The 26,613-nt window shown below is 27.2% G+C and overlaps 2 protein-coding genes across 2 annotated transcripts; both read right to left on the bottom strand.

Moving 5' to 3' along the window:
• Positions 1-653: 653 nt before the first annotated feature.
• LOC124814834 (uncharacterized) lies at positions 654-24,676 on the bottom strand. Its single transcript, XM_065798962.1, has 8 exons — positions 24,623-24,676; positions 16,112-16,196; positions 11,506-11,716; positions 11,122-11,294; positions 10,835-10,922; positions 10,550-10,741; positions 10,238-10,426; positions 654-5,947 (listed from the first exon to the last, which is right to left on the bottom strand). The coding sequence occupies exons 3-4, from the start codon at positions 11,670-11,672 to the stop codon at positions 11,174-11,176; spliced, it is 288 nt and encodes a 95-aa protein (XP_065655034.1). The 5' UTR covers positions 11,673-11,716; positions 16,112-16,196; positions 24,623-24,676; the 3' UTR covers positions 654-5,947; positions 10,238-10,426; positions 10,550-10,741; positions 10,835-10,922; positions 11,122-11,173.
• LOC136080919 (uncharacterized) lies at positions 11,930-13,520 on the bottom strand. The gene has a single exon (XM_065798300.1). The coding sequence runs from the start codon at positions 13,128-13,130 to the stop codon at positions 12,132-12,134; it is 999 nt and encodes a 332-aa protein (XP_065654372.1). The 5' UTR covers positions 13,131-13,520; the 3' UTR covers positions 11,930-12,131.
• Positions 24,677-26,613: the final 1,937 nt, after the last annotated feature.

Below are 26,613 nucleotides of genomic sequence, written 5' to 3' on the forward strand. Positions count from 1 at the left end.
TTCTTCTAATGGATTTACAAGTTTTTCCAAATTGCATTTCAAACTTCTAATATTGAGGTGGAGAATTACAATATGAATATTATTTTTTTGCGATCATTCTTAAAAAGAAACCCTTCTAGTTGGCTAGGAAAATGATACGAACAATCGGATAAAAATACTGCGATAAAAATTATTTTCAGGGTCTAGGTTTTCTTCTAAAGAAATTAGATTTGTTTCATATAAATTAAAAATCTGGGATTCAAAGTTATTAGTCATGGCCATGATAATAAATGAAAAAAAACAAAGGGTTTCTTTTTAGTAGTGCTAGTAATTTGTTAAGATTGATTTTAGAATTATTATTCAGATAAATATTTTTGTCATATCCTTCCGTTAAATTTTTAACCATTTGAGCGCCTTTGTTTAACTTCCCCAAATAACTTTTTCCGAATAGCAACGGTCTTGCGAGTACATTCTTCGTTAATAAAGGAATTCGTACCTTTTAGTCGATGAGATTCTTTCAAGATTCTTATTTTGTCTTTTTATTTCTGCAGGTTAAGCACTATTGTCCTCGGTCGCCGAGGACAATAGTGCTTAACCTGCAGAAATACAAAAATCATTATCTTATTTTATATTTTTTACATAACTTTTTTTGTAAACAAATATAAATAACAACATTTTTTTTTGTGAATGTATATTTTATTTAACGTTAAAGACTTCATAATTTCTTGTTCATTGCAAAATCAGTTCACTAATTCAAAAAAACCAGTCTTACCCTGAGGCTAATTACTTTTTATCATTCGCTTACAGTAAATGATAAAAAGTAATTAGTCTCAGTAATGAATCTATACGACAATCATTTTTAACAACAGACACCATCGAGAAGGTGAGCTAAGGATTGTGTCAAAAACATTTGTGCTTTTCTATTAACACATGAAGTACACTTTAATACCGTCATGTCAATATCATTAAACAACTGTTTTTTCAGTAACGAAATGCGGCTTTCCATTAACGATATCCAGTATAAAAAACTGTTATTTTTTTCGCAGTATAAAAGACTGTTTTTTTCTCAAGTATCAAAGACTATTTTTTTAAATTGTATCAAAGATCGATTTAATAACCAGAATTAAAGACAGGTTTTTCTCATTCTCAATAACTTTAGTTTCTACAAAAACTGGCTTTGCAGCAACAAAAACAGTAAGTCAAAAACAAAAGTGGCTTTGTTTTTATTTATTAAAAAATGTAGTGTCTAGTAGTAAAGCAAAAGTAATAGTTTATAAATTTATTACATTTGTAATAAAAAATAAAAATAATACATCATTTTGTAAAATAGTACAACATTTTGTGTGTAAGATTTGTTAAATCCCTTACATTGTAATACATGTTTATCAACTTTAAAAAACAAACTCTTAAACTATCTTGTTATTGAATATGCAAAACATAATTGGACATGTGAAAAGCAAGGCTTTTTAAGATAAAAACTAATTTTATCAAAAGTTTGACCATGAATTTTATTAATGGTCATTGAGTATGCTAATCTAACTGGAAATGGGCAACGTTTAAGTATAAAAGGTAAATTTGAATCTGCTGGAGCTGATTGAACTCGAGAAACAAATACTCTGTTACCAGCTGATACCCCTCTCAAAACTTTACCATCAGTAATTTTGTTATGCACGTACCATCAAACAGGTTCTATCACAAATTCCAAAGATCTAAACCTCTAAGTAGCATAATAACAACACCAATTTTCAGTTTTAAGCAATAAACATAACTACCTGATTAAGACAAACTATTTAAAAACTTGACTGAAAAATTATAAATTTCATTACGATCATCAATTTTAATGCTAATTTAACTTAAATAAATTTTAGCATCATTAGGTAAACGATCAAGGACTTATTTATTTATTGCCACTGAATCAACATTTGTTGGCGTTAAAATAGCACGTTTTGCATAATCAGCTTCTTCTGTGCCATCAAAAAATCTTTTCTATAATAGTTTCAATATCATTGAGAAAGCACTGCTCAGGTATTTCAACAAATCCTCGCAAAGGATATTCAGACTTGACAGGTAACGTTCCACTTCCAAGCTTTAAAAGCCATTGAGAAAATTTCTTTTCTCTTATTTGAGCCCTCATATTTTAGTTAATAAGAGCTTTTGCACATATTGCCAATTTTCAGAACATTTCATAAATTATTCTATAATTTCTGCTGGTCTCTACCTCTCTTCAACTCACAACTTCAACAACCTCAACCTTGGTCGAGGTTGTTGAAGTTTGGTTTGTTGGTTTGTTGATTGGTCTATTGAAAACCTCTTCACAAGTATTTCTTAAAAGTCTCTACCAATATGATAACTTTACTACTAAAAGGAAACTATTACAAATATCTTGTAATAACTTATTAATGGCATTCAAAGCATGTTTAGGTATCACAGATGCTTCATCAAGTAAATACAAACTTACCTGTCTCAGAATTTTACCATGGATGGAGTTTGGAGTTACATTACATGTGCTATTTTCCAAAATTGGCACAGAAAGTTTGAATAAGCCATACAACGTGCATCCATTTTTAAGAAGAGTTGCAGCCATTCCTGTCTATGAAGCTAGTGTAGTTCTGCTATGCTTTCTTGCGTGTTTCAGCAATTAAATAGTTGTAAGTTAATGTTTTACCACAACCAGCAAACCCATCCATAAAAAACAATCTTGAATGTTATTTTTATTATTAAATTTCTCATTAAATGCAGCAAGGATTGCATCAGCGACATTACGCTAATAATCGTTTAATAACTGTCCTACTTGATTTGATCTATCAATTAATACCTGAACATTTTCATCATTATTTTTTAGGACATAATTTAAAAACTTGTTTAAAGTAGGCAAATCATAATTAACTAAAGTTTTATCACTCTGATTAATTATAGATTCAATTTGACAAAAGATTACCTGTTCAGCAAGTAGGACGGGCATCAAACGATATATGTAATCCTCCGCCATAGAATTTTTGAAGGTGTCCCGAAGGTGTAAAGGATTATCATGTTGACATAAATTCAATATGATGGAAAAAAGTTTTCTAATCTGTTTACGCATTTTTTTTGCAACAGCTATAGTTAATGTGCTTCTCTATTTAATGTTATCTTACAATAAACCTAACTGATAACATGCTTCACAAAATATATTAAAAACAGTACCATGCACAGTACGCAAATTCTTAACAAAAATTGCATCTTTTACATGCAAAAGCAATAGTCTAAGAAAAAATACTTTTTAAGTTGGATTGACTTTAAACATTCGCGCAATCATCTTATTGCTACCTCTATATCTGTTGTGCCGCACAATCTATAACTACTCGCTCTTAACCTTTGTTTAAATATATTATCTGATTATCACGAAGGTGGGCTTGAAAGCGGATAATGGTATGTGACATATCACATATGGAATACTGATACATTCGTTCAAGAGCTTATGGTGCAGAAATAAAGCGACAGTCTAAAAATGTGTTAATTTCATTATGGTCAAGACTTTCATTAAATAACACAGGCATACAAGTTTCAAAATTTATGTGCGCTTTGTATTTTTTAGGTAACCAGAGGTTAGAGGGTACAACCCATCGGTTATCAACTTGGTTATTTTTTAAAATGAATATACTAGCATTGTCTAAGCGCCTATAGTGCGGATAGCCATTTAAAGTTGCAATGGTATAAAGATTGAACTCTTTAGGAAACTTTTTTTGTGAAAACCCCATTTTTTATGCATTGATCATAAAACCCAAGGAGAATTGGGATTTATGATCAAGGAATTCTTCTGTTTCTAGCTTATCATCATTTACAAAGTACAATAAAATATGTATTTGTGGCAAACCACGTTTTTGAAACTCTTTAACCTGTATGTTAACCTGTGGTCTGTCAGTTGCATTCTCATCTGTATTTAAACTTTCAGCAATTTCTCCCCATTTCGGATTACAGGTAAAATTAATAAAAAGATCTAACTTGCCATACTTCTTGATAATTGCCATTGCATCTTCAAAATTTTTTCTGAAACTCTTGGACTTCCAACATAAGAAGTTGCCAATAAAACAACACGACCTGGTCTTATATTAAGACTATTTTTAAAGTTATTTCCATGTGCATATAATGTATCATATTGTTCACTTCTAAGATTGCTTTGGTTACTTCTAATAAAGGCAAGGTGCTATCCGTCAATCTTGACATATGCACCAACATAAAAATTATTGAAAAAGCTTCTTACCATTAAATATAGGATTGAAAGTTTTTCTAACAGAAAACCTATAACTGTTATACTGAGACAAAGTAACACGGTTTCTAACACTTAAAGCTTGGTCAGGATTGTGCTCTAGTTGATCATGCCATCTTGCATCACCTCTTGGATTACATATAGGATATATCATTGATCAAGATTTGTTGACATACTTAATATTTTTTTAAATTCTAATCTTGAGGGTATTTAACAACTTCCTAGATGGAAGCGGAGCACCATCGTCTCCTACAAGCACAATGGCAACTTCCTCATGTGAAGGTAGATTGTATTGACGTCTATTGCGACCTTCAAACGATGATATTTTGACAACTAAAGTTGATCGACCTTCCAAAGTTGTTTGCCGTATTTCTTCATTTTCCATTTTTACAATGGTTTTAAATGCAAGAGCAAGTAGGTTCTCTTGACTAATTATAGTCTGTAATGGCTTCATCAACTCGCTTAAGTAACAACGATTTTGCTCCATTCGAAAATTTAAAGCAGTATTGGATCATAAATATATATAATTGACAATATTCAGGTAGAATGTTTTGATCAGGTCTCAGGTTACCAACAAGATGCACAATTCGTCTACAAACCTTAGAACTTGGTGGACCATAATTTGAGAGGGGAGCTGTTCTGGCTGTAAATGAAGCAATAGATAGACAGGCATTTTAACTTTGAATGTGATTGAAGAAATTTTGATTCAAAGCACAATCAACACGGTTGCTGGTCATTTAATCAAGTTTTCCTGAATGGCAGCATAAAAGATGTATTTCATTGAAAATATATTATCAACACTATACTGAAAAATACGGTTTATTTTTCCAAGGTAATTCCTCTCTTTAAAAAAAATATTTCTTGCTATGCAATGCATTCTACTAAGTAGTTAGTTAGGTTAGTAGAGTATTACTTTTTCTAAGTAATAGTCTACTATATTCATTTCTTTGATTTTGGCGCAATTAGTTTCTTCTCGTCTAGCCTCATTTTTTTTCATTTTGACGACAATAAACTTCTTCTCGTCACGCCTTACTTCTTTTATTTTGGCGACAATTAATTTTTTCACGCCTAGTTTCATTTGTTACATTTCAACCATTTCTTCGATTATCACCTGTTGAGTTATTTGGCATAATGAAGAATTTGTTAAAACTTAATTTGTTTAATTTTTCCTTATACTAATCTAAAATAAACAAACACATATATAAAAATACATATAAAACACACATATTAATCTAACAATCTAGTCCCGATGGGAAAAAAATAGCTAGGTGACACAAAACGTGTTTAAAACGTCTAAAACATGTATTACTACGTATTTTATACGTCTTAAACGCGTCTTTCACCCATACATTGCGACTAGCTAGCTAGTCGCTAGCTCATTTCCCACCGGGATCTATCTATCATAAACATATTTATATATCTATGTTTCTTAATGCCCATAAACCTAACTAATTTAAAATAGAAATAAACGTAGAATTGGTATAAATAATAAGTATTTTATTTTTAGTAGTAAAACAAATAAAATATTTAAATAAAAAATTTAAAAGAGAAAAAGATAATAATGACTTAAAATAAAACCAATAACTAAATATTAAAGAGTAAAATTATTTACAAATAAAAAAAATGACATGCCAACTATTGCAAACAAAAGTTGTCAAACATGTTACATCATATTGAACACTTGTTGCTCTTTAATGATTTGAAATTCTTTTTTTTTTAAATCTAAAGAGAATAATAAAGACGTTGTATAGTGTATGACATAGTATATAGTGTAAGATATTGTATGTGTATGGTGCGTATGCAAAACATGTGATACATACAAAACTACTATACTGGCAAAAAACAAAATAAACAAAAAGAACTTATTTTAAATGTTAGCCTTGTGAAAACTGCATGGTTGAAAAACTCGATTGGCATTTTACGAAAAATTAAAATTCTGAACTTTAATGAACTTCTTTTTTTTTTCTCGTTAGCGTTAATTTAAGTCAGCTCTGTGTTGAAGTGCTTAGAGCTTACCGGACTCGTAATTAATATCTTAACGTATGTTATGTATATAATATCTATAAAACTTCGAAAGTGTTATATTTTGTATTTTAAAAAAATAAAAAAAAATAGAAAAGGTCTTAGTGGTAGGATTCTAACCATGGCACTTTACTTCAGCGAGCTAACCACTTGGCGTGTTTTTTGACGAAGATTTTAAAACTAATTAACAAACAGAAGACTTAAAATAAAACTTAAAATATTACCGTTAATTTCAGCGTTATTATATAGATTGGTTAATATAATGATATTTTATGACAACAGCTTTCAATTTTAATAGCTATTTAGTATAATTGACGTCATGACATTAGGTAGCAATTTTAATATTCAATATACTCTAGCTTATGCTTATATGAAGTTATTGGAATACAATCTCATCCTACGATATGAAATTTTTTCACTGAATTTGAGGGTCAAGATTTTAATTTAAAAGCAATCAAACTTGTAATGCAAAAAGATTTGTCAGGTGAAGTACTTAATAAAATAAATCTAAAAAGTATTTACGAAACCTGCAAATACTGGTTTCGTAACTACTCAATCAGCTGAAAGATCTTTTAGCAATCTGACAAACTTATTGAAAGCAAATTAGCAATGTACAACTTGTCAAGATTGCTTAAATTACACAGGTAAACAAAAAAAAATTAAAAAAACAAATTAAAAAAGCAACAGATTTTAACTGCAACAAAGTAGGAAGAGCAATCTCTTCCTTGTATAAAATTCCTTGTATAATGTTCTATAATCAGTTCTGAGTCTGAATTATTTTTAGTATTTGCAAATTGTAAGAGAAACAATGCAAAAACGTTTGAAGGAAAAATGTAAATTAACAATGGTAATTTTAGATAGTACTCAACTATTTTTTCAAATACAGTCTGCAACTTTTTTCCAATTATAAATATAAAAATACAGGAAAAGAATTAATGGGAATAGCACTGAATATAGCCAAAACTTTTGTTAAGCATTTTATCAAACCAACACTGCTAAATATAAAAGTTCAACTAAGCCTTGAAGACAAAAACTAAATGAGAAAAATTGCTACTGTTCGTATTCACGTAAATAGAGCAATACAGCAAATAAAGAACTACCACGTTTTGAAAAACTTGTTTCAGATAAATAAATATAAATTACAAATATGTATTTAAATATTTGAATTGAAAATCTTTTATTAAATTAACTAAATTTTATTTTTTTTCCAGTGCCTTTTAAAAATTTTAATATCTCAATATTCTCTTTCAGTATTAACTATAAAATCTAAAGATTCCATTTCTAATAATGCCACTACACCTTGACAATGAATCATTGTGAGATAAAATAAATACAATTTCATTAAACCATTGTTTTATTAATAACAGCAAAATTTTTTGATAATAGCAAGTTTCAGGTATAAATAAATCTTTTTTTTTTAATAAGGATATTTTTTAAGTGTCCACAATTTGATACAACGAGGTGCTTTTGTGAGTTTCTTCAATCTTTTTTAAAATCACTTTTTTCATAAGAAACAATAAAAAGTTTATTTGCATTTAAATTTTTGTTTGCAGCAGGAACATACCAGTGTTACAATACTTTTGTGTATGTTTGATTGAATGGAATAAAAAATGGAGATTAAATTTAATTACTTGGTAACTTGATTGAAAATAATACTGCAACAGTATGTTTGCAGCACCCTTCCATACCAGCATTACGATTACATTTAGCATATAAAACATCCCCTTCTTTTTGATAATGCGAATATAAATAATGTGCTGATTTTTTTTTCCATTAAAGTTGAAACATTAACTCTAGGAAGAAAATAATTTATTTCAACATTGACTTAACAACTAAGTTAATAAAATTCTTTTTAAATAGCGAATACGCAAAGGTTTTATGTTTCAAAGCACATTTAGCTCCAAAAATTGTAGAAATATCGTCTATGATTAAGTATTTGTGTCTTTTTACTTGACTTAAATTAGGTGGCAAGGAAAGACAACTTGATCTTGAACTTGTTTGCTGCTGTACATCTTCTTCGCCATCTATCTTAGTTGATTTTCAAAATACTGGTTGAGAAATGGTCAAAATTATTTTAAAAAAAACTTGCTTCAATTTTAATAACATTTAAATCATGTTTCAAATTGCTTTCATAGCTAACAACTGTCCCCTATAACGTTTTAAAGTTACGTTACGTCTCAATCGGTTATAATTGGTAAAAAGGTTACATTCTCTAAATATTATTTAAATATTAAGTAAATAAACTTGAAAATCCTGTAAATGTTTGTTCATCATTACCGTATTGCTAAATACTATCTTTTATTTTATTTTTATTGTAAAATAGCTTCGTCTCAATTGGTTACTTTGTCACGAAAAGAAATAAAGTCTCAATTTGCAATATTACGTTTTGATTGTTTGTTTTTTATGACTTTTAAAAGTGTAATTAGTTGAGACGTAACGTTACGTAACTAAATCTAGATTTGAGACGTAACTAAAATACGTCTTAAACTTAGATTTTTTCAACGTTACGTTACGTCTAAATTGGTTACCCTTTAAAAAAAAAAGACGCAATAAAACGTAAAAATATTGTGACTAACCCACAAGCGTGGGTTATTTTTTAAAAAAATAACGCGTTATTGCGTTTTCAATAATCAAATACATAAACAATCAAATATATAAATGTTGTTAATAAAAAATTTTGTTAAATTTTGTAACTCACAAGTTACGGTATTTAACAATGCGTTTGTCGAGACATTTGTAAACTCTTACGAAATTCGGTTTTTCAAAAAACCAAATTTGGTTTTACAGCTTGTCCCAATAAACGAACCAAATTTGAATATCTAGAAAACCAATTTTTTTTGGTTTTTCAGAAAACCAAAATAATTTGGATTTCTGGAAAACCAATTTGAATATCCAGATAATCAAACCAAGCTGGTTTTCTAGAAAACCAACGCTATTTGGTTTTCTGGGTAATCAAAATTGGTTCGTTTATTGGGACAAGCCGTAAAACCAAAAATTAGTTTTTCAGTAATATCCATAAAATGATATTTTATGTCAAAATTCTTAACGCTTATCACGATTTTTTAATGCATTAATGATTATTTTACTAAACTTGGTTTTTTTTTACAGAATATAAATAATCGGCCAGAGATTACAATATAATACAAAAACTAAAGTATATTAATTTATTACCATATATACTTTTGATACGTATTTATATACATTATATAAATATATGGTGTTATATATAAATCGTATTCTAAATAGAAATATTAATGTACTATGAAACATAATAATATACTACTATATCAATTGAAAAAGAAAAAAATTCTCTATAAAAACAAATAAAAAGCGATAGCGAGTTCAAAAAAATAAACTTGGTTTAAAAAAGAAGGGTTTGAAACAATGACATTTTTATGTTATTTTTATAATTTATATTAAAAGTTAAAAAAACTGACAATGTTTTGAATGTTGCAAAAAGCTAAAAATAAAACAAAGAAAATGACATCACAACGCCATTAAATTAAGTAAAAAAAAGGCTGACTCCCACCCTAACATTGCAAGGGCTATTCTAAAAAAATTTGGGAAACAATACCCAGGAGCTGCATGAATATGCGATTTAGCAGAAAAATATATATTTACAGACTTTGAAAATAACAACACAGACTAATAAAAAATTAAAGTTCAATAAAGACAGAAAAAATTAATCTTGATTTTCCCAAGCCAAGGAAGTAAAAATATCTTTAATAATACAACTAATAGTCTAATTTAGTTTTATTATAATTTCAATTTTGTTAGGTATTTTTAATATAGTTTATGTTTATTTAAAGTATATTTCTTTATAAAAGTAACAAGACAAATGAAATTTGTTATTTCAAGAATTGTGTGAAGTCGCTATTAAATTCATATAATGGGCAAATTATAGCTCAATTCAAGAACGCTGTGGTTGCAGACAACAGACAACATTATCAGAGCAATATAGATACAAAAGAAAACATAAAAACTACTTACAACTTTTTCATAGTAAAGTGCTGGGAATTTAGTAAGTACATCCAAAGTTCTTTCATTTTGACATGTATATTTTAATGCCTCGATTGACAAGACAATCTGGTGAGCCAAAAATTCATTATCAGGGCGCAGTTTCTGACACTCATCAGCCATGCTTTTTATAACATCTTGAGTTATACCATCGTCCACATTCTATAATACAATAAATAAAATATGATAAGTAATTTTTTATGGATTGATGCAAACCGGATAAATGATACAACAAAATTTATGTGTTTTCTCATATAAACATATATGCTGTGAAATCATGCTTACCTTATCACTTGAGTGATGACAGTGACGTTTTGCTGAGCAAAGATTAGTAGCCTCATTCAGCAAGTCAGATTTCCGCTTACGACCAGAATTAACTCTAGAGTACTTTATCTTAAACTGTGCCACTTGCTCATCATTGAGAAGAGGTCGTCTAGCACGCTTAAATTTTGCTTTCAACAAATGCACAAGAAGTTCCTGACAATAGAATAAAAGAAAAAACTTCTTTAGCTATAAAATTTTGTAACACCATTGATATTATAAGTTTTAATTATACAGTTAACTACTCACAGAGCCATTGCAGTGATGAGGTTTAAGTGAAGGATACCTTAGAAAAAGCTCATTTGCTATTTCATAGAAGTTACTTGTACTTTGAAATCTATAAAGCATTTTATTTAGTGAAAAGCAATAAAATACTTCATTTCAATTTTTATTATTATTGAAATATATTATATGTTAAAGAAATATAAAATAGCAGCATTTTAACATTTTAACACTGATGCTAATAATGTTTTCTTTTAAAATTAAAAAATTCAATTATATGAACTTATAACTTAAACAGCAAGCAAAATACTTACTACCCTTACTGTTGCCTAATGATATCAAATAGAAAATCCATAATATATTCCTTTAGTTTTGATCTTTTTGGATGACTAAAGTTAATTTCTTTTCTTTCTTCTCTCTTAAAGTTAATTTCTTTTCCACAGCAGCAAGGAGAAGAGGTGGCAATGTAAGTTTATCTGACTGAATACTAAAAATAAAGTCAAAGTCCAATTAAATTATGCCCTTTTTATGTTATAGTAGCGTGAAAGTGTGCATGCATATACAAAGTATTGGCTAAATACATTGTATCAATTTAATTATTATTTGTTTGTTTAATAATATTAAATTTTAAATAAGATAACATTTAAAGAAAAATAAACATAGTTATAAATGTTTACAAACAAAAAAACATAACTTACAAAGGCTCAGAAATAGCTGGTGCCTCGTTACGAACAGGTGACACTGTAAAACTTACATTACAGTTTAACGTAGGTGACGAAGATCTTACACATATAACATTCTTTGATGCTAATTCTTTCTTAAAAAGAATTCTGTCTTTAATTGGAGGAATTAGTTCCTTTAACATAAAATCATCTATTTCGTTAATAACCGAACCATCAATATCTTCATCTGTATAAGTTATATAATGTTATAATAACAATACTATAATATTAAAAAAAAACATAACCTTACTGAATAAATGTTCAAAATGTTTAAATTGGAATGAAAGGTTTGAAAACTATGCATAAATGTTTAATATGTTTAAAATTTAATATGTTTAACATTATTATATATTTGCTGTGCTATTATATTTTTATTATAAAATAGATCAAAGATTGGTACTATGTGTTATATTGAACCAATTCTTGTATAAACCAATTTATATTATATAAAAATCAGATAAAACACTTTTAATTGTCAAAATCAAAACAAATCAGTCAAAATCAACAAAAAAATTGTTTAGTTTTAATCAGTTAAACTAACAACAGTAATACATATAAATGCAATATTATTTTATTGCCAAACTACGTAAAGTAACTAAAAGTTATCCATCAGACATTAAATATCCATCCAAGGGTTCATTGGATACTTCTTGTCCAGAAAGAATTACAACCCAAGAAGATATTTCAATCAGATTATAAGCATGGGAATAAAAAATAAAACTTTCACAAGAACACAGTTTACCACACAAGAGCCATAAACCATTAATTTTAAGGATATATTTAAGTGACATAAAAACAGGAGTACCATCATCTAGAATGTTTAGAACAATGAAGTCACCAGTTTGGAAGGAATAATGATTCACTTTAACATTTGTAACTTTCCACATTTGAGTGTTTTGATCAAGTAAAAAGTTAGTCATAAGTTCTATTTGAAGACCATCAGGTAATGAAGTTAATGATATAATAACACTATTTCTTTGATTGTGTTGCTCAATTCTCATAAAATTAACTGAATTTAATTCACAGCACTGGCGCATTTGATGGCGCTTTGACAATGTATAAGTGATATTTTTAAAATTAGAAACAACACGAGAAAGACACTTAAAGTAGTTGTGCTTGGCTTCAAACCGCATGCACCATAAATGCCGCAAAGGTCCATAAAGTTTAAACTGTCTGGGATAATGCACCATGTAGTGCATTTTGGGAATAAAATTTCCTGGCCATATATCCACAAAAGAATTAACAAATGATGCAATCATATAAGCTAAATATCCTAGAGAATCTCTTTTAATAATTGGTGAAAATATGATATCAGCTATATTTCTTAGTTCAAGATATACCAACCAGTAAGCAGGGCAATCATCACTAAAACTGGATATGTAACCAAATATTATAATTGGCAGACATCTAAAAAAACACCACAATTCAGATGCTTTTCCAATTATACGACCCTTCTTAGACATAACTGATGCACTTAGAGGCACTGGTTTACTTTTTTTATCATTAAATCCAAATGAAAAATTACATATTTCATAATTAAGTTGCTTAAGAGAAGTAATATTATGTGATATTAATTTTTGGATAACTAGTTTCAAAACCATAGGAACTATTCCTTCTAAGAAACAGAGGCGTGGTGGCCCCAGAGGCTAAGCGGGATTCCCGCATGGGCTTTTCACTTTTTCATCTAAGTATGGGCCTTTTGGCAAATTTTAATTGTTTCTATATTTTAAAGAAATTCCACAATCATTTAAAATATTTATGTAAGCACAAATTAAATTTTTTTAATCACTTGATTTAAAAAGTCTTCGAGTTTGAGCGCAATTATATTAGTATTTTGCATAATAATAATATTGCTCTGAAAACAAAGTAGATGTTTTGAGACTTATTATGATATTTTTTTCATGAGAAAATAATGAACCCATAAACGGTTTTTAACGATCCTAATGTTGACAAAATAAATTTAAGAAAGTCCGCAGGCCCAACAATAATAATAGCTATTATTATTGTTGGACTTGAATTAACTTAGTTTAACCCCAAAACATTTTTCTTAAATAAATTAAAACGCAATACAATTACTATATAGTAATTGTATTGCGTTTTAATTTATTTCAGAAAAATGTTTTAGTGTTAAATTTTAAACTATGTTTTATATAAATAAGGATCGAACTCATGTTTTACATTTTTGTAACGTTTCGAAACAGATATAAACTTCTTTAATAATAAATAAAGTTTTTTTATTTTTATACAGTTTATATTATTGTATGTAAATAAAGAAATCAGTTCGTAATATCCTGTCCTCAGACAGATTTAAAATAGGATGATGAACTGCTAAATGAAACCACATTATAAAAACTTTTATGTTTAAACTATGTCAATAACGGCACCATTTTAAGAGCGGCATTTTTACTGTTTATGCAAAAATGTTAAAAAAAGTTAAAACACCGAATTAAACAAAAGCATAAACTAAAATGAATTTTTTTATAAAATAAAAAGAATTTCTTATTTTTCAAGATTTTCAATATTTATTTTAGAAAAAAAATTATACATGATTTAAAAAAATTTATATTATTGTACAATGAAATATATATCATTATATAGTAATAGAAAAATTAAAATCTTTGATTTTTAATTTTGTGTTAGGCTATGTTCTTCAAACAATAAAATACTAATCGTATTTGCTTGCAGTAAAGTTGTGTTTTAAGAAAATCAAAACAAAAACGTGGTCGCTACATTGTGTTGTTACCATTTTTATTTTGAAGTTTTGCAAACAATAATATAAATTTTACATATATATATATATATATATATATATATATATATATATATATATATATATATATATATATATATATATATATATATATATATATATATATATATATATATATATATATATATATATATATATATATATATATATATATATATATATATATATATATATATATATATATTTATATATATAAATATATATATATTTATATATATAAATATATATATATTTATATATATAAATATATATATACATATATATATAATTTTTCGTATGGGCCTTTACATCAAGCATATATGGTAAAATCCCGCATATATAGGCCTTTTAATAAAAATCCCGCATGGTCATTTTAGAGCCACCACGCCCCTGCTAAGAAATCATGGTGGATGTCATGCGGAAAACTTTCCAAAACATTAAAAAATGATAATTTATTCAAGCAACATGATTGATTTATTCCATAAACAGATTTGTTAGCAGGAAATTTATTTATTCCATTCAACTGTTGATTGTAGTTATCATCTGTTCTTAAGTAACAGTCAGTGTGATATTCTTTTAGCCTCATTGTTTTAAAATGAACTAGACAGGTTCGACACACCCTACCCGAACTAAAACAACAGCGAAAACCTGCTAGTGCATGAGCACCTAAGTTGTCAGCTGAAACTGTTGCAAGACTAACTTTAAATGATTGACTAATATTATTAGTTTTTAAAATAATCCTATTGTTGCTCAACTCTATAAGTTCATCAATTAATGGTTTCATAATTTCAGCATAAGATGTTTTCTTTAAAACATTAGAACGGACCAATGCAGCTAAATGAACTTGAGGCATTTGAGAGCGATAGCGTGGATGCAAATTTCCAATAGTGTAATAAATACCAATAATTTTATGTTTGCCTCTCTTGGAACCTAGAGGATTAACAGATTCAAACTCATTTATGAACAAATGAATACGAATTACAGTTGGATCGGTAGAAAACAAAGGATGTTTTCTTAAAATTTCTCCATCATTGAAATCACTTAAATTGTCTTTATCATTGTCTTGAACTGCAATTTTACTTAAATAATTACCAAATTCATTGCAAACCTCTTCATTTGAAAGTATTTTTTCAAGATTACGTTTCAAACTAATATAATGGAATTTATGAATTTTATTATTTGTATCAACAATTTTAATTTCTAACGGCTCAACCATAGAAAGAGTATTTTTACAAAACTTAACTAGTTGATATTCACTCAAAAAATGAGAAAAGACATCACACAGAAGGTCACTATCAAAAATACTTTTAAGTGTAGCATCTATTGGCACTGGTAAGCACTTTTCAATGACATCATTGTATGATGTCAAAAAAGTTTGAAACAGTTCTTTAAAATCAGACACAAACTCAATGTGAACTTGGCTGGAAACTACATGTTTTTCTCGCAACTTTAGAAACATTAACCCAACACAATATTTTAATTCAGACACAATCTTTAAAAAAAGAGAGTGATTATCAACTACTACATTAGAAGTGTTGCAACTTATAACTAATTCTTCTTTATCAACAACAGATTTGCAATGATTATTACCTTTTTGTTTTAAACCATAGTTCTTATGAGAACGGTAGACATGTTTACGAAAGCTATTTATATTATAAAATGTTTTTTTGCAATTTGTATAACAGCATTCTACATTAAAGTTAAAATCATGACTGTGAAAAACCGTTAAATGTCTCAGCAACTTAGAGAGGGTAATGGGTGTAAGGTGGCAAATAGAGCAAAAAAATGTATTTTCCATGTTGCAAAATAAGATTTCAAAAAATTATTGAATACCTTTAAAAGCACCTATATAATTAGTTGGTCCAATTAAATCTAGCCAACTGCAACAATCCAATAAACTCCATAATTTAACATTTGCCTAAAAAAGAGTTAAATAACTTTGAATTTCAATTTTTTATTAGAGAATATTGGGACAATAATTATAAGATATAATTTATAACTTATAATACATGCAAATTACGGTTTTAATATATATATATATAGACGGGTTGCTTTGTTTACATTCTAAAGCGCGTGCGCAAAAAACGACAGGCAAAACATTGGAGCTAAAGCAAAGTAAGAAAAAGTTTTGGTGTGAAGTTTGTACAAGTAAACTATGTGAATAAAAAAAGTCTCACACTAAAGTAGAACCAGCGCGTTAAAATGTGTCAAATTTTGTTAACCAGTATCAAAAAATACTTTGCCAATTTTTAAAAGTAAAATAAATTTACAAGATATACTTCTAATAATCTATACTTCTATCAACCCAGGCTGGGTCCCAGCTAAGTTATAGAAAAAACCAAGAATTTGTATCAAAGTTTACATAAATTAGCATCAAAAGCTGTTGTTTTTAAAATTATTAGTTGGTAAATTGATGAAACAGATACTGTAATGAAACAGACACCGCATATGCTTTGATGAGCTTTACATTGCAAATAAAAGTTCAGGCTAAACCGATTACTGCTCGTTATGAGCCATTGCTTATTAACAAAAGCCAAGATAAAATTACAGAAAAATCAAAAGTTTTACTTGAATTGTTTATGAAATCTTATCAAAATCAACTTAATACTATAGAAATTTTTTCTAAAACTTAAAGGAAAAACACTTCTTGAAAAATCCTCAGGGCTGGACTGGATTTGTTTATAAAATACTGTAACTGATCATAAAATAGGGTACAATGTAAATATTGATAACCACTCACAAGTCTTTAGAAATCAGATAATGTAATATTCTGAAATTGTTTGCTATATTCCAACAGATTATAATTTTAAAATGGAAAGTAGTTGCAAAATATAAACTTTTGAATGCAATGTCTCTTCAACAAATAAATCTTTCCATTTCTGTCTCAGGTTTGTACATTGATGTTGATTATCCTAAGTGCAAGTCCAGATGGAATTAAAAAATGAAATTGTCATGGAATGGGTATTTTTTAAATGAAATTCTCTACAAATATAGAAACAGCTTGGAGTTGTGGAAAGATGACCAAAAGTATCCACTTAATAAAGATGGTCTAATTAAAACTAATCACCACTATTACTATCAAATGCAACAACAAACGATGGTAACCAAAACAAAATATTGTCTGTTGGAGTAATGGAAACATGATATACAAATGATAAACTCTGTATCTGAGAAATTCTTTTATATGTTTAAAGATAAACTTAAAATAGTTTTTGAAAAAGTTACATTGACAAAAATTGTAACAAGAAATTTGAATTCAAATCAACTACAGCTATTCTGCATGTGAAAATGTTCAAAATTTCTTCCTTTGACAGAGTGTATTAATTTTCATTGTCCAGTAAAATGGTATCATTACAAGTGTGCTAATATTACAATACCTCAGTCTTCAAATAATGTTTTTGTTCTACATGCATTTTGCAACTTAAAGACAATATAAAAAGCTTTTGTGTAACATTACTGAATTTTTATATGTGAATATAAATATTCAGTAACATTACTGAATATTTATATTCACATATAAATTAATGTAACATTACTTTTGTGTAACATTAATGTAACATTACTTTTGGTAACATTACTGAATATTTATATACACATATAAATATTATTCATATGAGTATATAAATATACAGTAGTATATAATATATATATAAATATACAGTAGTATATTATATATTTATATATTTTATATATAAACATATAAATATTATTTATATGTATATATAAATATTATAAATATACGTAAATATATATAACTATATATATATATATATATATATATATATATTTATATATATATATATATATATATATATATATATATATATATATATTATTATTATTTTTATTATTAATGGATCAGAAAAAATAATCTACAATATTTTAAAAAATTTGAATATTTATAAGGTTTATAAAATGTTTTATAAAATAAATTTTGTCAATGAATCATAAAATATTTTAGGTTATATACAGTATACAGATATATTATATAGTGTAGTATATAATATATATATGCACTGTTTTGGAAATAGGCATACATATATAGGGGTTATCAATATTTACATTGTACCCTATTTTATGATCAGTTACAGTATTTTATAAACAAATCCAGTCCAGCCCTGAGGATTTTTCAAGAAGTGTTTTTCCTTTAAGTTTTAGAAAAAATTTCTATAGTATTAAGTTGATTTTGATAAGATTTCATAAACAATTCAAGTAAAACTTTTGATTTTTCTGTAATTTTATCTTGGCTTTTGTTAATAAGCAATGGCTCATAACGAGCAGTAATCGGTTTAGCCTGAACTTTTATTTGCAATGTAAAGCTCATCAAAGCATATGCGGTGTCTGTTTCATTACAGTATCTGTTTCATCAATTTACCAACTAATAATTTTAAAAACAACAGCTTTTGATGCTAATTTATGTAAACTTTGATACAAATTCTTGGTTTTTTCTATAACTTAGCTGGGACCCAGCCTGGGTTGATAGAAGTATAGATTATTAGAAGTATATCTTGTAAATTTATTTTACTTTTAAAAATTGGCAAAGTATTTTTTGATACTGGTTAACAAAATTTGACACATTTTAACGCGCTGGTTCTACTTTAGTGTGAGACTTTTTTTATTCACATAGTTTACTTGTACAAACTTAACACCAAAACTTTTTCTTACTTTGCTTTAGCTCCAATGTTTTGCCACTCGTTTTTTGCGCACGCGCTTTAGAATGTAAACAAAGCAACCCGTCTATATATATATATATATATATATATATATATATATATATATATATATATATACATATATATATATATATATATATATATATATATATATATATATATATATATATATTTTTATATATATATATATATATATATATATATATATATATATATATATATATATATATATACATATATATATATATATATATATATATATATGTAAATTATGTTAGTGTATTTTACAAATAGAGTGCTCAATGTTCTTAAAGAACAGAGCAATAATTAGTTAGTAAAAAACACTTATCTAACTTTTATCTTCGATTTGAAGTTTCACCATTGCTGGATCATCAGGAAGAGTAACTCTTCCTGATGATCCAGCAATGGTGAAACTTCAAGTCGAAGATAAAAGTTAGATAAGTGTTTTTTACTAATTATATATATATATATATATATATATATATATATATATATATATATATATATATATATATATACATATATATATATATATATATATATATATATATATATATATATATATATATATATATATATATATTATATATATATATATATATATATATATATATATATATATAAATATATATATATATATATATATATATATATATATATATATATATATATATATATATATATATATATATATATATATATATATATATATATAGGTATGTGCCATTAAAATTTTAAATTAATTAAATTCTCGGTTGTTATATATCATTAGAAAGAGCTTCGATTCAATATTGTAAAAGTGAAAAAATTATCAAAATCAAACAATTCCATAAAAAGTTATGTCGTTTTTAGTACCGTTTTTTCGATATATGGATTTGTTGAAGAAAGTGTTCAATGTGTTAGAGTGCTCAATGTTCTTAAAGAACAGAGCAATAATTAGTTAGTAAAAAACACTTATCTAACTTTTATCTTCGATTTGAAGTTTCACCATTGCTGGATCATCAGGAAGAGTAACTCTTCCTGATGATCCAGCAATGGTGAAACTTCAAGTCGAAGATAAAAGTTAGATAAGTGTTTTTTACTAATTATATATATATATATATATATATATATATATATATATATATATATATATACATATATATATATATATATATATATATATATATATATATATATATATATATATATATATATATATATATATATATATATATATATATATATATATATATATATATATATATATATATATATATATATATATATATATATATATATATATATATATATATATATATATATATATATATATATATAGGTATGTGCCATTAAAATTTTAAATTAATTAAATTCTCGGTTGTTATATATCATTAGAAAGAGCTTCGATTCAATATTGTAAAAGTGAAAAAATTATCAAAATCAAACAATTCCATAAAAAGTTATGTCGTTTTTAGTACCGTTTTTTCGATATATGGATTTGTTGAAGAAAGTGTGGTCAAAAAAATGTTTTTATGAACTAAAAGTTTAATTACTTTGTCAATTCTTATCTAAAAGCTTATAACTTGGTATCAAATGATAGATGTAACGGTAGCCTGCAAATTTATATAGGTACTTAGTAACCGGGCGTGTCCAAGGGGCTAGAGGGGGCAACAAACCACCACTTTTACCATCAAAAAATGAAATTTTTATCCATAAAAGATCAATTTTTGAATAAATTTATTAATTTTCATATGCAATAAATTGCTATAATTTTCTTGTAGACTGCCACCAAATAGGAGAGGTTCATTTTTTAAGTTAGGGTGCATGTGGTGTAATGATTTAACACACCCTATTAAGAAAAACGATTCATTATAAATATTTCGATTCTTATTAAAAAGGTTTTTTTAAAAATCATCAAAATAAAATTTATTATTTACAACATTACAACAAACAAAGCTGCACACTCATTGATTCGGGGGAAGGGGGCTTGTCCACACCCCCTCCAACCTTAAAAAACATAAAATACTTTATTTAAAATTTTGTTTAAAACAAAAAAAAAGAAAAAAGCAATGACTTTAAATAATATATTGAAATACAAAACACATTACACATTACCACCTTACAAGTTGGACTTTTCATACGGAGAGCCGGGTGTCCCCCGCAGACCATATTTTTTTGTCTGTTTTAAAATAATATTTGAATTAATTTGAGTCTTGGCTTTTAGTTAATGATTAATATATTAAATTCCAATAATGAAACTAAATACAAATCATTGTTAACAATAGACAGGTCATGAACGTAAGCCAGAGCCGTCTATCAAAAAAATTCCACTACTCGCTGTACATTTATTTTGCAAGTCCCACTACTCGCTGTACATTTATTTTGCAAGTTCCACTACTTGCTGTACATATATTTTGCAAGTTCTACTACTGGCTGTACATTTATTTTGCAAGTTCCACTAATCGCTATACATTGAATTTACAAAATCCACTATTTTCTGTACACTGCTTTTGCAAGTTCCACTAATTGATGTACATTTATTATGCAGGTTCCACTACTTGCTGTACATTTATTTTGGATGTTCCGCTTGTTGAAATTTCCGAATGCTTAAAATATGAAATTAATATGACCCAGATTAGCAATATTTAACCAATTTATGCCTTGCGTTGCATACTTTGCTATCGTACAATTAATATGCTCACATACAGCAATTAATTTGAATTACGAAAATATTAACTCACCTGATACAATATCAGCAACCAACTGTATTTTTTTCATGCAATAATCAACAGCTTCAGAATCAGTTTCATCTTTAGACCAGTATGATATAGAGTAAATGATATCTGTCTGTGTTTTTTTAAGTTTTTCAACTCTGCCATCATACATGTTTGTCATTCTTGATTCAGTATCATACCATTGATGGCAGAGATTTCTGCCAACAGTTCTGTCTAACATAACATTATTTAAATCAGCAACTTGCTTTGTTGACAAGTTTTTATGTAAATTCAAAATTTCACTTGTAGTAAATATAGATAATTATTGCTCTAAATTTCGTTTTTCTTTTTCATCCATTTTTTGGCGTTTTTCAGTTTGTCTTTGGGAAATCTCAGCCCTAATTTCAGCATGTTGCAGACAACTTTTTAGTCTTTTTTTTCTTGCCTCCTGCATAGCCCACCTAATAACATTTTTTCTTGAATAGTCACCGAGATTTTCAAGATAATCCACTGTCCTATTCTTTTTTGATCTTAATTTGCAAGATATATAATCAATTGATGCATTAGGGGATCTTCCTTTTGCAGCACTGAACATTCCCATTAACTCTTCACTATTTATGCTATGAAGTCTTGCACTTGCTGTCTCCTCTTTAAGTGTCTTTGTAATAGTAATGGCAAAATAGTGCTTGTACTGACAATTTAAAACCTCTTCTATTGCAACAAGACTAGCCTTAGTCATGGTGATAAGCTGATCATCAATTGTGCATGTCTTTGATACCAATTGTAAAGTATTTGGTTTGAGAAAATTTCCAAAGAAATCTGTTTTTCTGGTAAATAGATCAGTAGGATTACTTTTTGAACTTTTAATTGTTTGCACAATTTTTTTAACTATAGTGATACCACCAACATGATCAAAAGTCGCATTTTCGGATGATACATAAAACGTAGTCATCCAGGGTCCTGTAAGAAGTTTTCCAAATAATGCAAGCATGCACATTTGTTTTATTTTTTTTGACTACAGTATTTTATAAAAATGAAACAAGTATGGAACAGAGTGTGAAGCCGGTTACTGCGATACCTTGGAATGATACCTTGTGGAAGTTTGTTATTTTCTGAAAAATTTACAAATCCTTTTGGGTCCCCTTTCATATCTTTAAACCTCATCTATTTCATAGCTAAAACAGTTTTGACTGCCATACAATCATATCCAAATAATTGACAAGTTTCAGTTTTTCAGAGACTTTAATGCTGAACGACATGAAATAGCAATTGTATCAAGAGGATGCAAACGGCAGTTTAACTCATTCAGATTTTTAGCCCCAGATTGCACCGAGTTTTCTTATTGTAAGATGGTTAACCGAAACTCTATCAGACATTGTGTTTGATATATTTGAGATAATCAAATTACGACACTCTTCAAAGGGTTGCAAATAAAAGTTAGAATAAACTAAAGCACTATGATCTACTTCATTACATATATGGTTTGCATAATCAACTGCTGTCCCACATGGTAATTGGTCAATAGCAATAACCTGGCATTTATTTTTCGATGTTAGGTGAATGCTATTGATATGAACGCCTTCTTGCATTGTTGCATCAAACCCTAATGTAAGGTGATTATTAGTAATAGCCCATTCTGCTATTTGCAGGTCAGCAATACTGCCTAGCTCATGAGCCATTTGCTCAACAGTAATATGGTGAGGAATGTTAGAAAAAAACAACACCTAAATATTGCCTCATTTTCTCAACAAGAAATGGTATGTTACTTGTTGGGACAATAACATGCTCTAAATTATCATTCCCATTTGCAATGGAAAAGTTTTATCATCTGATGTATTTGTATTAAGTATATTGCCCTCCTCCATCTTGGTCATATCATTTTCTAAGCTGGTAATAATCTTTTTATTTGTACTAATAGCAGCATTATGCTTGAGAGTTACTTTTCTTAACTTTTCTCTTTCTTTACTTTTCATTGCTTTTTTAGTAGCAATAAGATTTCAAATTTATCAACTGTAGTAATATGTTTGCAGTTTATTCTTCAAGTCTCTAACCTCAGCTATTAAACCTTTGATAACGTCTTCTTTTCTTTTAACAATTTGCCTTAAAACTTTTAATTTGTATGGCATAGTGTTTAATTTTGCTTTCACTTCAGCTATCTTGATTCGGTGTTTTGTGCAAATACTAGCTAAATTTGAAGGTGTCATATTCTCTTGTGAAGTTTATCTATTTGACGCATTTTCACTAAAAGCTGAGCTTAATTGTTCCCTTTGAGTTGGAGATGAAACACTGCCTTGGTGAGGTGTTACAATTAAAGAACTTGTTGTAATTAAACTACTGGTTGTAGACTGTAATGACTGTATTGTCGGTGTTGAAGCTGATAATAATACATTAGCAATACTAGAGCTTGCAAAAGGTTTTCTGCAAAAAGCCAAAAAAATTTCATAATAACTAGTCCTGAAAAAATGATTTGCCCAGATTTTCAATTTATTTACTAAATTTTCAATTCGACTTTTTGATGTTATGATTCTAAAATATTGAGTGACTTGATTATAAGTTTTAGTTGCTGATTCCCTGCAACTAACATAGACAAAATAAAGGTGTCCATTCATACACTCACTGGTTTGAACAGGCAAGGAGAAGTTATCAATTAAAAATTTTTTGGCTGCACAATAAAATACAATATTTTTTTGGGACCCGTGATAGCTAGGGGGAAAATATTTATTAAGTATTGAAATCATAGTAAATATAAAATGATATTCAAAAATTTTAAATACTTTAACCTAAAGAATATTTTCATTTCTTAACTAAAGGCAGACATAAAAAATTTGGTTAAGTCGGCCTATAATTAAAAAACTTATTTTAACTAAACATGATAGTAAAAATAAAATTCAAATATGCTACTTAGACTACTACAAGCCTTTGCAGAATTGTAATACAAGACAAACAATACATACCTGTTGCAAACAAATGTGAGTCAACAACAAAGTTTTCAATTTATTTTTTTTAGTTTACTATGATTTAATTTAATTAATTAGAAACAGCAACACATATATAAAAATATATATAATATACAATACAAATACATAATATACAATACACACACACACACACACACACACACACACACACACACACACACACACACACACACACACACACACACACACACACATATATATACATACAATATATATGTGTGTGTGTATACAATACAAATATATTTATATTTATACATATATACAAAATATAACAAATATATTTTATGTATATGAGAAATAACTATAAAAATCTTTTTAAAAAAACATTATCTTATTATAATAAACTAATAATTTCATTAAACTAGGCATTTTAATTACTTTAGGCATTATAATAATATTAATTCTAAATATTATTTCATTTTTGCATTAAACAAACTGTTTCATTAAACAAAAAATGTAATCTAATGTACATTAAAACTTTATCTAATGAGTACTTAAGTATTTATTGTAAAGTTATATTTTGACAATGTAACTTCACTAAATTTTTGTAAACATTATTAAAGTACACTACAAATATGTTGTAATTAGATTAAAATTACACTTTAGAACCTGAAGTATAAATTAAGCTTTTTAATCAAAAATTTTTAAATTTAATTTAAAATTTAAATTAAATTTGAAAGTAAAATGATTAAAGTATGAACTTTATATGAAGTTTCCGATAGACCCCCTCTACCATATGAGGCGTAAAATTGCCGAAATTATGTACCTTTTTTGTGCATTGTAGTAAGGTATGTGTGCATCCAAATAATACAATAAAATTTGGCAAGTGCTTAGTCTAAGCACTTGCGTTTGTTTTTATATCTATTTTCTAAGCCTTAGAAAATAGATATAAAAACAAACGCAAATAGTTTTAATAGTACGCACTACCTTCCTTCGATAGGAATTTAATGAACAATCGACATCAAAAATTTTGATAGCCATTAACTTTATATAAATGTAAGTAACTTCAAAAATAGAAAACACTAATAGAAAGTATAATTATTTCAATTTTTAAAACATATCTAAAGTGATATCAAATTCTAAAAAAAAAGATACTCCTATTGAATTATAAAAAACCCGTATCCGCGTCCCGCATTGCGCATAAATCTGTGATAATTTTACATAAGTTATTTTTTGTAAACAACATGCGTAATTTATTCAATGATATATTAAGAATATTCTTATTCTTATTATATCATTTATTTAAAATATTTTTCAAAATATAGCCTAAACCATAATAGTTTTATAATTATAAAAAATATCCACATTTTATATTGGATATTTTATTGAGGAGATTTTTTAGAATTAAAACAAAAAAATGCAAAAAAACTTTTTTTCTCTATTTTGTTGAATCTTTTCTCTATTTTGTGGAATCTTTTTTTAAGAGATTATTTTTTCTTTAGGCAAAAGTTTTGTTTATTTGTTTGTTAGAAGGGGCGGATAGGGGCGAACGTTATACCGTGGATACTCTACTTTTTTTAAATCTATAGAAGAGAGTGGTCTAAAACGGGCCTTTCTGTTGAGACAGGCCCCCATCTCATCTAATCATATGCTTAGCCAAATATTATTGAAATTTAACATTAGTATGTTGTTCAGCTAACCATAAGAAAACTATCCCCGGAAAGAAAAAAGCCCTGTTCCACCCTCACTGTTAAAAATTTTTTTAATCTATTCTTTTATAAGCAATATTGAAAATAATGTTTTTAACAAAATGTTGATCAGATATTATAAAAAGGTAACAACTAGAGGAGTACCGGATATGATATCCGACCGGATAATCCGGCCAAAATGCCGAATAATTGTATATCATATATCTGGCCGGATATATCACTGTAATATCCAACCGAATATATCATATGAATCGATGTATACAAAAACGTTCTAAGTCATAAAAGCTGTTTTTTCGGGGAACGAGAAAAAACTTATTA

This window comes from Hydra vulgaris, chromosome 06 (assembly GCF_038396675.1).
Source record: "Hydra vulgaris chromosome 06, alternate assembly HydraT2T_AEP".
NCBI lineage: Eukaryota > Metazoa > Cnidaria > Hydrozoa > Anthoathecata > Hydridae > Hydra > Hydra vulgaris.

Coding starts and splice junctions, on each gene's coding strand:
- LOC124814834 (XM_065798962.1), bottom strand. CDS start 11,672: ATGTTAAAGGAACTAATTCCTCCAATTAAAGACAGAATTCTTTTTAAG. Junction 11,295..11,505: donor CCAGCTATTTCTGAGCCTTT/GTAAGTTATGTT, acceptor CTTTATTTTTAG/TATTCAGTCAGATAAACTTA.
- LOC136080919 (XM_065798300.1), bottom strand. CDS start 13,130: ATGGTTTTGAAACTAGTTATCCAAAAATTAATATCACATAATATTACT.